General features: G+C 36.0%; 1 protein-coding gene across 1 annotated transcript in view; it reads right to left on the bottom strand.

Annotated features, from left to right (window-relative positions):
- Lama2 (laminin, alpha 2) overlaps window positions 1-15,932 on the bottom strand; it is a 544,126-nt gene that overhangs the window by 41,284 nt on the left and 486,910 nt on the right. The window contains exons 46-50 of the mRNA XM_013026778.1: window positions 12,013-12,156; window positions 11,159-11,292; window positions 7,941-8,100; window positions 4,049-4,173; window positions 567-729 (exon numbers count right to left, since the gene is read on the bottom strand). Of these exons, the coding sequence (XP_012882232.1) occupies window positions 567-729; window positions 4,049-4,173; window positions 7,941-8,100; window positions 11,159-11,292; window positions 12,013-12,156 (726 nt within the window). The remainder of the gene's footprint in view (window positions 1-566; window positions 730-4,048; window positions 4,174-7,940; window positions 8,101-11,158; window positions 11,293-12,012; window positions 12,157-15,932) is intronic.

The raw sequence follows: 15,932 nt of genomic DNA, 5'->3' as shown, positions 1-15,932 counted from the left end.
GAACACAAATTCATTTCAGAAACAGAACCTGTGTTAATATTTTGTGACTCTTAGTGGGTCTGATGTTATGGTGAAAATGGTTGCAACTAATTTTCTAGGACATATTCAATCATTATGGTAGTACTATATAGATTTCTCTCACAATATACTAAACAACAAGCTATGTTCCCTGAAAGAATTTGTTAACAAACCCTGAGCTAAAATAGAAACAACAACCATCACAACAACAGAAAACGAGGCCAAAGAACACCTAGAATCATCTTTCAACTTAGAAAACAAGCAAAGAGATTTGTTGCTACAAATTCCTATTTGGGAAAAAATCTTTACTGGGTACTGTTCATGAAGGATTATTAGGAGGAGCTGTATTGAAAATCAATAGTACTTAAATTATATTCGTGATTAAAGATACCAATGGAAATATATAAGCACCGTCTGTATTCCTCATTCTCAGATAGTACACAGCTATTCTAGACTCTTTACATCCATGATTTACAATTATTTTAGAATTCAACAAAAAGAAGCAAATGCACATGAAGTTCTGGGAAATGTGTGTATATGAATCTTACCAGATCTCGTGTAGCAAGATACATCAGGAGAGAACTTGATGAAAATGTCCGGAACTTGAACATGACGGTGGAAATGTTGGGGTACCAGCGAATGGGACGGCTAACTAACGCATAACCTTCTCCATCGAACTGAATAGTCCCCTCACTATCTTCCACCTGAGGACTGAAACAGAGACATTGCACGTGAACTACATTCACTTGGCATTGTCATTTTCAATATATTGAGCAACCTTCTATAGCCGGATTGCAAGCTCTTCCAGGGCAGAAAACATCTCAAATATATCTTCTTCTATCCTTCTGCTTCTCTTCACTACCACTTCCATGTTCTTCTGTATGTACCTTTTACCATGAGAACTCTCTAAATATTGGGTCTTAGTGTTTTTTTTTTAAAACCTCCACAATCTTTTAAATGCCAGCTTTTTGTATTTTAATCAAATTTAATCAAATCACATCTCATTTAATGCAATTTTTTAGACAATTAAGACAAATGGGGTACTTTTTTTTATCTTTCTGACAGATTAGTCTAAAGCATACTAGTAATTACACCCTTTCTATTTACTGTGGAATAAATACAAATTTAAGGTCTTCTATAATAAATGCCCTACAAATGTCTTTTACAAAATATTCCCAGGCTACTTCTTTCATCCATATCTTTAAAAATAATTTTTGCCCTTAGCTGGAATGATTGGCTATTTTCTTAAAATGTGACAAATGTTTTTCTGGAAAGAAAACAAAAGCCAAATAATACAAGTTCTACAAAATTATTATTATTTTTCAAATACCAGCGCTTATGTTTGGACAGATCACTCCAAATTTATACAATTAAATAATTAGAGCTTTCACAAAAACAATAACAATCATAATGAAAATATTTTCACAGCTCAGAAAAGACATTAAAAAATCATCTAGAGTGAGGCATGGTGGATTAAGAATGTAATCTCAGCTACATAGTAGATAGATTTGAGGACCAGCTCCTGCAAAAAGGTACATGAGACTTTATTTCAACAAATGACTGGGCACAATAACCAGTTCCAACATAAGTAGAAGATTGTTCCTCAAAAATAATCAATGGAAAAAGGATCTGGAGGTATGGTTCAAGTGGTATGGTTCAGTGGCAGCCCTGAGTTCAATCCACTACCCCCATCAAAAAACAAACAAACAAAAATCCCTAAAAGTTTTGAATTACTTTTTAAATTAACTTTTTTATTAATCTGTTCAGTTGTAGGACTTGAACTCAGGGCCAGAGTGCTGTCCTTGAGCTTTTGTGCTCAAGGCTAGCACTCTACCACTTTGAGCCACAGCTCTACTTCAGGTTTTCTATTTGTGACTTGGAGACAGGAGTTTCATGGGGACTTTCCTTCCCAGGCTGGCTTTGAACTACTATCCTTAGAACTCAGCCTCCTGAGTAGTTAGGATTACAGGTGTGAGCCACTTGTGACAAACTTTTTGGTGCCCGAATGGGATTGGATGCTCCTAGTGTTAGAAAGTTGTAAATGTGAGACTTTGTGACTTATGACTATATATTAATGTTCTTATATTAATTCAAATAGCATGTTATATTAGAAGTGGGAGACCTTGAAGAATTACTTATTAGTGAAATTACAGTCTGACATGATTGTATTGTTGATGGAACCTGGGATGTTTTAGGTGTTTTGTTGGTAAGAGACTTTAAAAAATCTTAGCTTAATCCTAGCTACTCAGTACCCTAAGATCTGAGGATCATGGTTCAAAGCTAGCCTAGGAAGAAAAGTCCATGAGATTCTTATCTTCAATAAACTACCAGAAAACCAGAAGTGGCGCTGTGGCTCAAGTGGTAGAGCACTAGCTTTGAGCTGAAGAGCCAAGGGACAGTGCCCAGGCCCAGAGTTCAAGTCCCACTATTGACAAAAACAAAAGCTTAGCTTAAAAATTTACCAAAGGAATATTTAGGGAAAGCTGGGATTTCATGTAGTAGAGGCTGGCCCCCAACTTTTATTCTCTTGCCTCCGCCTCCTTCTGGGCACCACATTCTGGGACTGTGTCAGAATATCCAGCTATGGACATGATTGTTTGGTTGTTATTGTAAATTTGACAAATAATCTTCCATATTAGATTTCATTCCTAATTATTGACAATAATCATCTTAAATGTGTCAGGCTTCCAATTCTTGTTTATAAGTTTATGATAAAAAAACATTTGGAGGAAAAAGCTTTTAAAAGAGAAATAGTTGGCTGTTATTTTTCTATGAAAAAGAGTTCTTTAATTCTTGAGAATTAAGTGCAAAGTTTACTCTGCTACATCAATGAGGGATTTGAGTATTAGAAATATATGTGTGCCCTGTAAATTGAAAGTAAAACTATATAAATTATTTATCACCTTCAAGTATATGTATATCTCATTAATCTTCCAGGTATTCGATATATATATATATGTTATAGCTATTTAGTTATTTTTGTTGTTTAAATTTTTTAATTATTAAGTAGTTATACAGTTCCATAAATCTGGCTATGAGTATAAAGCATCTTGATCAATATCATTCCTTACATTTTTCTCCCTCCCATCCCTATCTTCAAGTTCAATTTTACATAATGCACATGGAATAGAATGACTGCATTTGCTTGCTCTGTTGTCCTCCATTCATGCCCCTCCTGCAATGCCTTCTCCCCAAAACATGTTTCCATTTCTTAGTATTATGGCTATTTATTACAATAAAATTATTTTAGTGGTTCTATATTTTCATACTGAGAAATCATCTACTTTTAATGATTTTACATCTTCTATTCAAGAAAATGCATATTATCTTTATATGACTTGTATGACTTAGATATTTTCAAATCCTGCTTGTGCTAGATGTTGTCTTATAATTGATGATGAGTATTGGGGTACTTCCTCCTAGCCTGTCTAATGTCCTTGTTCTCCTTCCCCACTTAGGAAGAATTCCAGGGACCCATGATTTTCCCTGGAAGCACTTTTTGGACTTGCTATGTCAATCTGAAATGTCCTGTAGAGCTAAAACCCGAGGTAGGCCTGTAAATTTATGCCTAATCAGCTTAGGGAGTATTCTCTTTATGAAATAATAATTATGACCCCAAGACATTCACAGGTAAGCAAAACCCCGTGGATATATGCAGGGGCACTGGCGTAGAAAGAGGTGGTAATCTTATCTGTCATTACAATTTCCTGCCTTGGAAAATTTATACAAATATGACCTGGAGGAAAGAAAAGAAAGACATGACATTGTCCAATAAAGAACTCATTACTTGATTTATGAAATGGTAAACCCCTCTGTACAACATCTTAATAATAACAATGAAATTACATTAAAAATAACAAACTATAGAAATAAGTACTCTGAGGGGCACTTCCAAGGTCTTTGAGAAATGCCAGCAAAATAACAGGACTTGAGGCATCCTCTGTTTCTGGTAGCCTACTTCCTAATCATTTCAAGCAGCTCCGTATCAGAACAGAATGTTAGGTAATATAAAGTTCTCATCTCAACTAACCTGACAGTACATCCTTTACAGTCACCTTCTTTTTCTCGAAAGTTCCACAAACCAATGGGTTTACTGTCAAAGTATGTCTCTCCCATACAGCCAGTGAATGTAATCACACGGACAGCATCAGCCTTCTGCAGAGAGAGAGAGAGAGAGAGAGAGAGAGAGAGAGAGAGTATTTATTAGAATCTTTTAAAAACCTTGCAGTATCTGTGAGAGTTGTAATCAGCAGAAGCTAGAGTAGTTATTATTCATTCTTTCCGATGTTCTTGGGTTTTCCCCATACTTTTCTTTTTATATCTTATTTTCACAGTTATTCTACTATGGCTCAACAAAAGGAGGAAAGCTCAAATTTTTCATCAATAGACTCACTTTCATTATGGTTTTTAAAATATACTGCTCAAAAGGGATTGCAATTACCATTGTGTGTATTATCTGCAATAGCAAATACGGTCTGAGGTGTTCACGGTTAGCTCCAGGACCCCTACAAATGCCACAATTCTTAGGTGTGTAAGTCCCATCTATTAAATGAGGTAATATTTGTATGTAATCTGCACATACTTCCATATAGTTTAAAGAATCTCTGAATCACTTATAAGGGATAATATAATGTAAAGGCTATGTAAATAGTGACTATGTAATAGTTCAGAATAAACAGTGGCAAAACAGCCACATATTCAGTCCACGTTCAATTTTATTCTTTGAATATTTTTTTTTCTTGATTGGATGGATATGGTCATGGGAAACCCATGGAAATAGAAAGCCAATTATAAACATTTCCACTTTCTGAGCCTTGGCTAGGTGTAAAACTCCATGACATTTTTTCCCTTTCTTCTGTCTATGACACAGAATTCTTCTAAGACTTTAATGATGACATGAACAGTAAGTATTAAGCATTAGTGCAAGTATAACATTTTTTGTCCACTCTGTGCCAAATGGCATGGGATATTTTTCTTTTGAGATCATGAGAAAGGGTACTCATTGAAGACACAAAACAGAAAGGGAAATAGAAATTACCTTCTGATAGTGCATCCCTAAGCCTTTCCATTTCCATTCATACCCAAGCATCCTACAGTTTAAGAAAATGAAGAAAAAGCCAGAAACTTTGCAAGACGAGGACCATGGGCAGGCTGTGTATCTGGTATATCTCTCCAGAACCAGGCTCTATACACACATGTTTCATGCCAATCTGTTCCTATCCTCACAGGAAAAGGCCCTAAGCTTGGTGTATACCACAGCCAGAAAGGAAGAAAGTGACTCATTTCATTCTAGAGAAACTAGAAAATGTTTCAACAATATTTGTTTTAGCTAAATTCCATATTCTTGTAGCTGTAATTTAAGAAATTCTTTGCCAAAGCAAATTCACATTTACCTGAATTAAGTGGTATACAAAATAGACTGGTGTTTGGAGTTTAGAAAAATAAATTAAAGAAGATGGCCAATGAACAGCTCCCAATTTGTAGTTAAGTTTGGTTTAAGCATATCAAAATGCTTGCATTCCTATTTCTGGGGCTACAAAGAACGTTGACCAGAGGGCCAGCGCTGTCCTTGGAACTCTCCCTTCTCAGCTGACGTCTCTTACTTTTCCAAAGGTTGATTATCTACTTGTGGATTTCACTTGTTTTTTTTTTTTTGGTGCCTCGTTGCATTCTAAAATGCTACAATTGAGAAATTTGTTGGCTCATTTGAATCTTTAGCAGCAGACTCATTTAGGTGCCTATTTTCAACTTTTGGTTCATATTCTGGTATAGTAGGAACATCAAAACTCTTAGCCAAACTGATTTCTTAAGGTTGCCTAAATAGTCCATTTATCAAAGTCACTTGCTTTGTGCCAGTTCCAGCTGTAATGGGCATAAGAAGAATACTTAAGGTAAAATTTCAGGCATGCCTATCATGCCTTTACATCTGTTGTGCATTTTATACATGTTATCTCCCTCCTCATTGTAGCCATCATGCAGCATCATTAGGAATAGAGACTCTTGCATTGTTAACCTGTGTTCAAGTCTCAGCGGTGTCATAAAGTACTGTGTAACATTGGTCAACACAATTTCTCTCTTCTGCACATTTGTTAACTAAGGATGAGGAAGGTATTAATATGTACACTGCTAGAGTCTGAGTATCCTGTGTCTTCCCCGCGTTCTTATACAGAAATTCTAAACCTCCAAGACAATGGAACAGAATGGGGGTACAGGGCCTTCAAGAGATGATTAGATCATGAAGGTGGGACCTCTGGAAATGGGATTCATGTTCCTATAAGAGAGGTCCCAAGGAACTAGTCATGTTTTCTAGCATGTGAGGACAACAAGGGACAATGTCGTCTTCATTGGGCCTTTCTGCCTCCTTCAGACAGCTCTTGCACTTGTCAATCTCCACTGTTGCTTACCAGCTACCCAAATTTAGGGCAATTTAAAAAGAATTTACCCAATAGATTGAGTGATATCTTTTGGGGTTGTTGCGAAGATTAAATAATGAGTCAGTTCATAAAACTATTTAACAACTTGCTTAGCACATATTAAGGGCTATAAAAATGTTTCTGAAATTTATTATTCTATACTAAACTATTCAAACTATTCATATATATGTATTTGAATAGTTTACAGTACACACACACATACACACACACACACACACACACACACACACACATACATATATATGTGTTTCTTGAGACTTGAACTCAGGGTCCGGATACTGTCCCTGAGTTTCTTTGCTCAAGGCTAGTGTTCTGCCCCTTGAGCAACAGCTCCACTTTCAGACTTTTGGCAATTAATTGGAGATGAGAGTCTCTTGGACTTTCCTGCCCTGGATGGCTTTGAGTCTTGGTTCTCCTGAGTAGCTATGTTTAGAGGTACAAGCCATCAGTACCCAGTTCAAACATATTTTTTAATCACTCTTTTCTAGTAAAGAAAATTGAGGCCCAAGGGGTCAAGCAATTTGCCTTGGCTTACAGTTCAGAAAGTGGTACAGAAGGAAATCCATCCTGTATTTGATTTCAAAATTCATGGTTTTTGTGCTACAGTGCACCTCCTATATATTTATCTTTCTGGGAGGCAGAGAGAGTTGTCAATATGGCTCATATTATTATTTGCCATATGCATTTATATGTAGTTGTAGGAAATGAAGATGATTTCTGTATACAAGCGTGAAATCAGTTCCCACATCTCGTACCCAAAATGAATGAAACTACCTTTTTCCTTATGAAGGTTATGTTTTCATAAATGTGGGGTCACCCTCACTTCTCATATTTTCTGACTAATCTCATCCAGAGTGATTCTGACAAGTCCAGGATTATCCATTATATTTGATTATGTTCTTGCATCTCACCCAAGGTTTGTTTTTTAATACCTAAATCCATTTAATCAACATAAGCTTCTTTAAAATGCAGGCACTTTATGATTTGAAATGCACAAGTACCTGTCATAAAGCAATTATGAATATTAAGTGCTTTATTCTCTAAAAATGAGAAGAGTGACTCCAGAACTTTTAGAAACCAGATCATGACTTGAAAGCTTATGGCCCCAGTGTTATTTCCCAAACTATTCATAGATCGTTTAATTACATATGAGTATGAACTCCATAGTGTTCCATATTTATTAGTCATAAACTAATTCAAAAATGAGTTATATTAAAAAACACTTCACTCTTGATGCAACTAAAACAAGAAAGTCAAAAACTCATTGCCCTAGATGGGGGAAACTGCTTAAAAGTAAATACACTCAGGGTTACAAGCAGGGTACTTTCATAATTGAATCTTCATGACTCAGAGGAAGATCTTACTCAAAACATATTCATATTTTCTTATGCACAAGTTAAATAAACAGGGCCCAAGTTTTGGAGAGCTTTATTATATCTTTTTGTGGTTGTTTATAATGATGAAATACAATAGGAAAAAGCATATTACCTTAATTTTCCCAGTCAAACCACCAACAAACAGCATTGCATTTGCATCCACATCTAAAATGGTATACCCTGGAGGAGAGGCGGAATGGTAGGTACTGGGCACCATGCTGGCTTTGGGTCCATCAAGAGCTCTTACAGAAATAGAGCCATTTCTCCCCGTTCTTCAAGGTGTATGTCGAAATAAAGGGGGAGAAAAATATAGAAAACATATATTTCTTTCTGTCCACTTCAGATTTAAAAGATACAAAACAAAAGAGTTGCTTTGAAAAATTTAAGAGATAACTAGGTATTTAAGCTTCAAACTTGCCCAACTTATTCTAATCTTTCCTGGGTATTTAGAGTCTCTTTCAATTAAGACATTGACAGGAATGACACAGATTAGTGAAAGCCATTGATAATTAGTGAAAGACAGTGATAAACTGTTTTCCAACATATACAACCCAAAAAAAGTTTTTAGAATTTTATTTAGCATTTTATAAAATTTGTTGCAAGTGGACTCCAAATCAGCCACATTTTAAGGTATAAATTGTTTAATATTTCCTAAAATTATGTATAATATCTTAGATCCAAATTTGCTGACTTTTACAGTTTGTTATATAATATATATGTATGTATATACATATATATTCTTCAGAGCTTTATATACAAGCTGAAGTTTACTTTTAAATTAAATGAACAGAATGTGGATAACATAATTATAATTATTATTTTAGTTTGCTTCATTTTCTCCTTTGAGTGATTGATTTCCATGAATTATTAAACATGAGAATCTGGCCTTCCTGAGACAAGTAGTCACAACAAAACTTTTGTTTCACATTTCTCTCCTGTGGTCTCATTTGGGTAAATGTTTTATTATTTTAGGGGGCAGGGTAAAGTGAAATGCATGGAAACAAAAGAATGAATTTATCAATTAATATTCTTTAACTCTTTAGGGGCTGGGAAGGTGGCTCAGTGGTAGAGTGCTTGTCTTGCATGCCTGAGGCCATGGGTTCGATTCCTCAGCACCACATAAGCAGAATAAGCCGGAAGTGGTGCTGTGGCCCAAGTGGTAGAGTGTTAGCCTTGAGCTGAAGAGCTGAGGGACAGTGCCCAGGCTCAGAGTTCAGGCCCCATGACTGGATCAAAAAAAATATTCTTTAACTCTTTGGATAGAATTATACTTTGTAAGAATTAATGTCCGTAAACTCAGCGCTCAGCGGTCCTCCCACCATCACAAGCATGAGCTTCCCTCTCTTTTCTCTTCCTCTCAAACACCCACACCCACTCCCCCCCCCATTCATACATATACACAAGATACACGTTTGCTGAATATCTTAAAAAGGAACCAAAACTATTGCTTTTCATTAAATCTTGTTACAAACTTTCTGTCATGGAAAAATTTAAGCAGAGACAGCCAAAATGGATCTCTATGTTCCTCTCATGTAGACTGGACAATGACTGATTCTTTTGCCTTACTTGTTTTGTTCTCCTCTAGACTTAGATTCTTAATGTGAACATTCAACTCTTAGGTGCTTGGGTTTAATAGGGAGTGGAGCATTGGAAAAAGAGGAGAGAATGAGAGAAAATACTGAGTATAGAAATGCTTCTAGGTCTTTATTAAGAAAATTTCGGCCTGTGCCAAGGAGACCTAGGCTTTCTCCTATTCCGTCCTGTAATCTTTTCAGGGTGTCTGCTTTGACTCCAAGGTCTTTGATACTTGTGGAGTTGATTCTGGTATAGGGTGATATATAAGGATCTAGCTTTAGTTTTCTACAAGTGATTAACCACTTTTGCCAGCACCATTTACTGAAGAGGCTGTCTTTCTTCCATTCTATTTTTTTTTTTTTTTAGTTCCCTTATTGAAGATTAGGCGGCTAGAGGTCTGTGAGTTCATTTCTGGGTTTTCAATTCTATTCCATTGGTCCTGAGATCTCTTCTTGTACCAGTCCCAAGCTGTTTTGATTACTATGGCTTTGTAGTAGAGTTTAAAATTTGGTATTGATATTCCTCCTGCAGTGTTCTTTCTGTTAAGGATCGTTTTTGCTATTTGGGGTCTTTTATTGTTCAATATGAATTTTTGGATTGCCTCTTCTATTTCCTTGAAGAATGAGGTTGGAATATTGATGGGTATCACATTGAATTTGTAGATAGCCTGGGGATGTATTGCCATTTTCATGATGTTGATCCTTCCAATCCAGGAGCATGGGAAGTTTTTCCACTTTCTAAGTTTTGTTTTGATTTCCTTTTTCAGGTTTTACAGTTTTCATCATAGAGGTCCTTCACTTCTTTGGTTAAGTTAATTCCTGTTTTCACTGTATTTGATGTTGGTATAATTTGGGGAGGGGAAGGGAGAATACAGGGATACAGGTAGACCCATCACAACAATGAGATGTACAAAATACTATGTTTAAAAATGAACTTTACAACTTTGGTGGTGGGGGGGGGGAGTATAGTTGTGAAGATGGGAGGGCAGGGATAACAGGGGAAAAACAAAGGAGGAGGCAACAATGCTTGATAAGAAATGTACTCATTACCTTGCTCATGTGATTGTAACCCCTCTATACAGTATGTTCACAAATAAAATTAAATTAAATTAACAAAAAAGAAATGTACTCCTTACCTTGCTCATGTAATTGTAACTCCTCTGTACAGTATGTTCACAATAAAAAATTATTACAAAAAGAAATGCATCTATATGTGATCTGGATGCTTTAAGAAAATTAAATTAAGGCTTCAGGGATAGAATTGCTGCTTCAATTCTCTATTAATCCTATTTTAAGTAGTGTGGACCTAACTTATTATATATGGATATTGCTATTTGACATTACATGTATCTGAAAGCATGGTTGCTATGTAAATTAGAAAAGGAGCTGTGTACACCAAAGATAAGCAGCTCTTATGTTTTGGCCTCATTCAGTAAGAACAAGTGTCAGTACTATTTTTTTCTCCTGAGGTAAGATGACTGGAAATAATCACTGCTACTGTCATTTTTACCCTCTTGTCCCAATGGGTCGGAAATAGACCAGTCAACGCTGGTCAGTAACTTGAAGTATGTCAATTGCTAACAGGTATGACAGATATACTCCTTCCTACACATTTATATAAGCAGAGATAGCATAAAACTCACACACATGCATACATTTATACATAGCTGCTGTATTGAAATGGAAACTGGAACTTTCTCAGGCTGGGAACTGAACTCAAGATCCTGTCATTTAATTGTGTTAATTGAACAGTTACCTTGAAGCTTCAATACGGTACCAGTATGAGTCATCAATAGTCAAATCTGGATATTCTACACGCCCAACTCCAGATCCAACATCCCAGAGGAAACTCACTTTGCCTTTACGCATTTCTATAGCCAGAAAGTCAATCTGGTACAGAGAAATATAAAAGCAATATGTATATATATATGTGTATAGATATAGATATAGATGATATAGATATAAAGCACTGTGAAAGGGGAGGCCAGCAAAGTACTTTTCAATAGGTGCTATTTGTAGATAAGTAAAACAATCAGGTTAAGACTTCTATATTGTTTACACCAAAGACACAAACATTTTGGAAGGACAACTATGATTTCTAACCTGAGTGATCTAGAGTGTCTTGGATGAATAGCAAATATTATGTCATAAATAGTCTATTAAAAATCTTATTCATTTTAGAAGATACACACACATAAAATGACGTCATTCAGATAGAAAGGATTATAACTTTGTGTGAGTCATAAATTCAACAAGTTAGAAGAGTTGTTATTGGTTAAAAAATTTAGTGCACAATTCACTTTTTTCCATTTCAATAACACTGAAGTTTATTATCATTCTTAGTTTGTGGGGAAAAAACTTTCTTAGCTTTCTTCTTAAACAGCTACATCTGAAAATATAATTCAAAATAAAAACTTGTATACTGAAAAATGAAAGTAATAACAACTAGACCAAACTCTGTGAGGGGGAAAATATTCAAACCTGAAAGATTACATTAGACACATTGGGAAGAGGGCATGTGACGGGAGTCTATACATTTTGCCCAGTGTCAAGATGAACCTCTGACTGTGTATCCCTGTAGCCTAAAGAAAAGTGAAATTTTAGACTTACAAATTTGGCACTTCCAAGATAAAAAAGGAGGTTGTCAGCAACAGCGGTCTTGACATTGACAATAATATTATTGTAGCTTCCTTTCTTGATTTCTGGCTTGTATGTTCGAATGCAGTCACCTCCCGAAGACACAGACACTTTGATCTTCAAAAAGAACATGGTCAAAAGACCTTAGATTATCTCTCAGAAAGTTTGAAGTAGTTCACAAACAACCACAATGACATCATCATTCTTTCTTTGAAGTTATTTTTCCACCATCAACTAGTGTCATTAAATTTCTATATCTTGATACCATTATACACATGAATAAAGACCCAATTTTCCATGTATTTTGACAATGCTCTGCTCACAATTCCAGGTTTTGTTATCAGGCTACTATTTTTGAAGCATGTAACTAAGAAATTGTTATCTTCACATCTTTCTCCTTAGTAGGGATTTTTCAAAGGGGGATTTTTTAAAAATAAGAAACTGATAGAAAGTGTTCTTCATTTAATGAATGAACATTTGGAATTATTTAATGAAAATTTAGAATTGAAATTTCAGTGATTTTGGCATAAATTAGAGTAAGAAGCCATTTTTTAATTTTAGTTTTCTAGAGGAAATTACTGATCCTTATGCATTCTTATAGTTAAAAGAGACTGAACAGATTTTGTTCTAGATGTTATAACAATAAGTCATTTCTTTCAGGATATATATCTCAGAACAAAATTATACTTTTATATTAAGTCACCAGGAAATGAAATAGTAGTAATTTCCAATGGCTATCATCACTACTAATATAGTTGATAGTGCTTTATTCTTTTGAATTATACTTTAAGAATAACTAAAAAATGCTAAGGAAGGAATTCCTAAGACTAGAAAGATTCCTACTAATTTTTACTTGCATTCAGGGAGCCTTCTTTCAACTGCAAGTAACACAGTTTGATTATTTGATTTAATTTCCTTTGGATCAGGTACAAAATCACCATTGAAGGGGCTTTTTCAGGAGAGCAATGTAACTAGCTAGACTCAGAAGTTATTAGTTTGCTGATTGATGGTGCTCAGGTAGGAGAGAGAGAGAGAGAGAGAGAGAGAGAGGAATAAGTAAAACTTCTTTTGCTATGGGCTCAAATACAGTTTCAGCAAGCCCGTTGACCCTTACTGACATGAATTTCCATTTTCTCATTTCTTCTGGCATTTTGTGCCATTCCTACAGTTTGCACTCCTGAAGGAAACCAAATAGTATTTCTGTTGCTCTTTTGCAAGGCCTGTGCAGACCTCAAACAAGATAACCTCATTTTCCAAACTCATCTCCAACTTATGGTCACACATGGAGGTATCTCCAACGGTCGCATTCAAGTCTGAATGTAGGGAACACCTCCTCCAAGGGTGCTGGAAGCTACAGTAAAGAGAGGCCGGATGCAACATGCTTTCTATTGTAAAGGGTAAGCTAAGGGGACGAGGGGGTTCATTACTGACCAACAGGTAAATCCATGTACATTTGGGAACTTCTGGGGATATAGTACACTTTCTATACCTAAAGATGTTCCATAGTCATGGGTTTGTATGTTGTTTTTGCCTCACTTGATTTGCTAATCAAAATGCATCTCTATAATCAAGAGACTGTTCTGGAAAGAAATAGGGCCGATTTTCTCCCCAAATAGGAAGAAGGTGAATTCTGGAGCACTGTGTGTGCTGGGCTGGATGTGGAAAGATATTGTATAAGCTTATTTCTTAGACTCTTTTCTTTTCATCCCGGCTGACCTCTCAAGGCATGGCCAATTGGAGGTTAGAACTAGATGTCACGTCTGGCTCTCAGAGTATTTGCTCTCTGTCCTAAAGAAGTTCCCTTGGGCTGGGCGCTGGTGGCTCACGCCTGTAATCCTAGCTACTCAGGAGGCTGAGATCTGAGGATCGCGGTTCAAAGCCAGCCCGGGCAGGAAAGACCGTGAGACTCCTATCTCCAATAAACCACCAGAAAACCGGAAGTGGCACTGTAGCTCAAGTGGTAGAGTGCTCGTCTTGAGCTGAAGAGCTGAGGGACAGCGCCCAGGCCCAGAGTTCAAGCCCCACGACCGACAAAAAAAAAAAAAAAGAAGTTCCCTTGGTGGTGATTTTCAGTCAGAAAAATGGCCTCCTCCTGTGGCAATACTGAGAACTGGTGAGTCAAAGTGAGTTACCTGAACCAGGACCCAAACCACTTTTCCTCTATATGTTAAGAGGATAAAGCAGATGTATAACGGGTGTTGGCAAGGTATGGTATATGATAGAAAAGCAGCGAGGCCAAGCACTCAAAGATGAAAAGGATAAAGCATCACAAGAAAGACCATATACCAGAGGACAAATAGAAAAATATAGTCCTTATATATTTTCATGTTCAGGAAAAGGTGTAAGAATCAGTGAGTTTTTAGGATTTGGCAGCCAGTGAACCAAATCTGTCATGAGAGATCTTGCCACTGAGAAAATTTAATGTCCAAAGAGGCTACAAGTGCCACTGATATCTTAAGTCTCAAAGAGAACAAGAAATCAAGATCTGACTGCAGTTCAGAAGGAGATAGAAATTACAGACTCAGCTATCACTGGTAGGAAATCATAACAGGGCTTGGGCTGTAGTCAAAAGTAAGCGTCTGTACTTGTTTCATCTTTAGCTCATACATGCTTGATAGGCTTGATTGTTGGCCATATTGTGCTTAATTTAAGGGGAAATCAATTGTGTTTGTTTAAAGAACACAAAAAATACTCCTCAATTTTGGGTTGCAAGATAAAATGAACGAATGCATATGGAATACAGGACTATTTCATTGCAGGACATTTTTCAATTCTGGGTTTCACACATCTGGGAGAAACAATAAGAGATTGCACAAAAGGGGCTTCCTTAGATGCCAGAGCTCCAGTACTGAGTTCGAAGTGAACTGATGAGGCTCAAAGCGAGAAAACAGCCAAGGAGAATAGTCATTTTAAGACTAAGGACACAATACTACTATAACTTACATTGATCTACTTTATGATAAATTTGGTTTGCTTGTTTGTCTTTTGTTTAAGACAGGGTCTCAATACAGAGCCCAGGCTGGTCTTTAGCCCAAGAAACTCCTGTTTTAGCCTCCTGAGTGCTAAGATTATAGTCCTGTGTTACCATGCCTAAACTGTGGAACTTTGCATATCTAAAAATACAATTCTCTGAACAAATGATATTCCAATACTCAATATACCAACAACTAATCATTCAATCCTTATCCACTCATACAGAAATTATCTGACTTTTCTGTTTTCTGATTTATGGCTTTGAATATACCCTCTGAACCTAAAATATTCAGGCAGCTCCAACCATGACCAACCAGTTAATAATTACTAATTTCTCCTTGTAAATACATGTTAAAATTTTAAGTTTCTAATTGTCACTATTACCCAACTTAAAATAGACAAATAAAAATACAGTATCTATACAATTCCTTAAAATGAATGCTAGGATATATTCTTCTTGTAAGAAGGGAGATATTTCTGAAAATTCCATCCTGTTAGGATGTTTTGCCCTATCAATTACTGCATTGTTAATGTTATTCTTCGCTTCACCAAGAATTAGGTATTGCTGATGCAGTCATGATATAACATAACTTACTAGTTAATCATCATGAACTAAAATGTTATTGAGTATCCTGTTATTGTATTACTGGCTTTTCTCTGAAATTTTCATCTAGCAAACAAACCATTTAGAAGAAGTATATGTAACTAAAGTTCAAAATGGACAAACTAAAAGAAAACTACTTTAATAAAAATGTCTCTAATTTCTTTTTTTTAATGTTTTTATTGTGTAACAACATTGAGATATCACCTCACCCCAGATAGAACGGCAAAAATCAAGAACTCTAATAACAACAGATGCTGGAGGGGATGTGGACAGAAGGGAACCTTACTGCATTGTTGGTGGGAATGTAAACTAGTCC

The sequence above is a fragment of the Dipodomys ordii genome, unplaced genomic scaffold (genome assembly GCF_000151885.1).
Source record: "Dipodomys ordii isolate 6190 unplaced genomic scaffold, Dord_2.0 Scaffold97, whole genome shotgun sequence".
Lineage (NCBI taxonomy): Eukaryota > Metazoa > Chordata > Mammalia > Rodentia > Heteromyidae > Dipodomys > Dipodomys ordii.
Note: the sequence above shows the minus strand (reverse complement) of the source record. Positions and strands in the feature narration are given on the sequence as shown.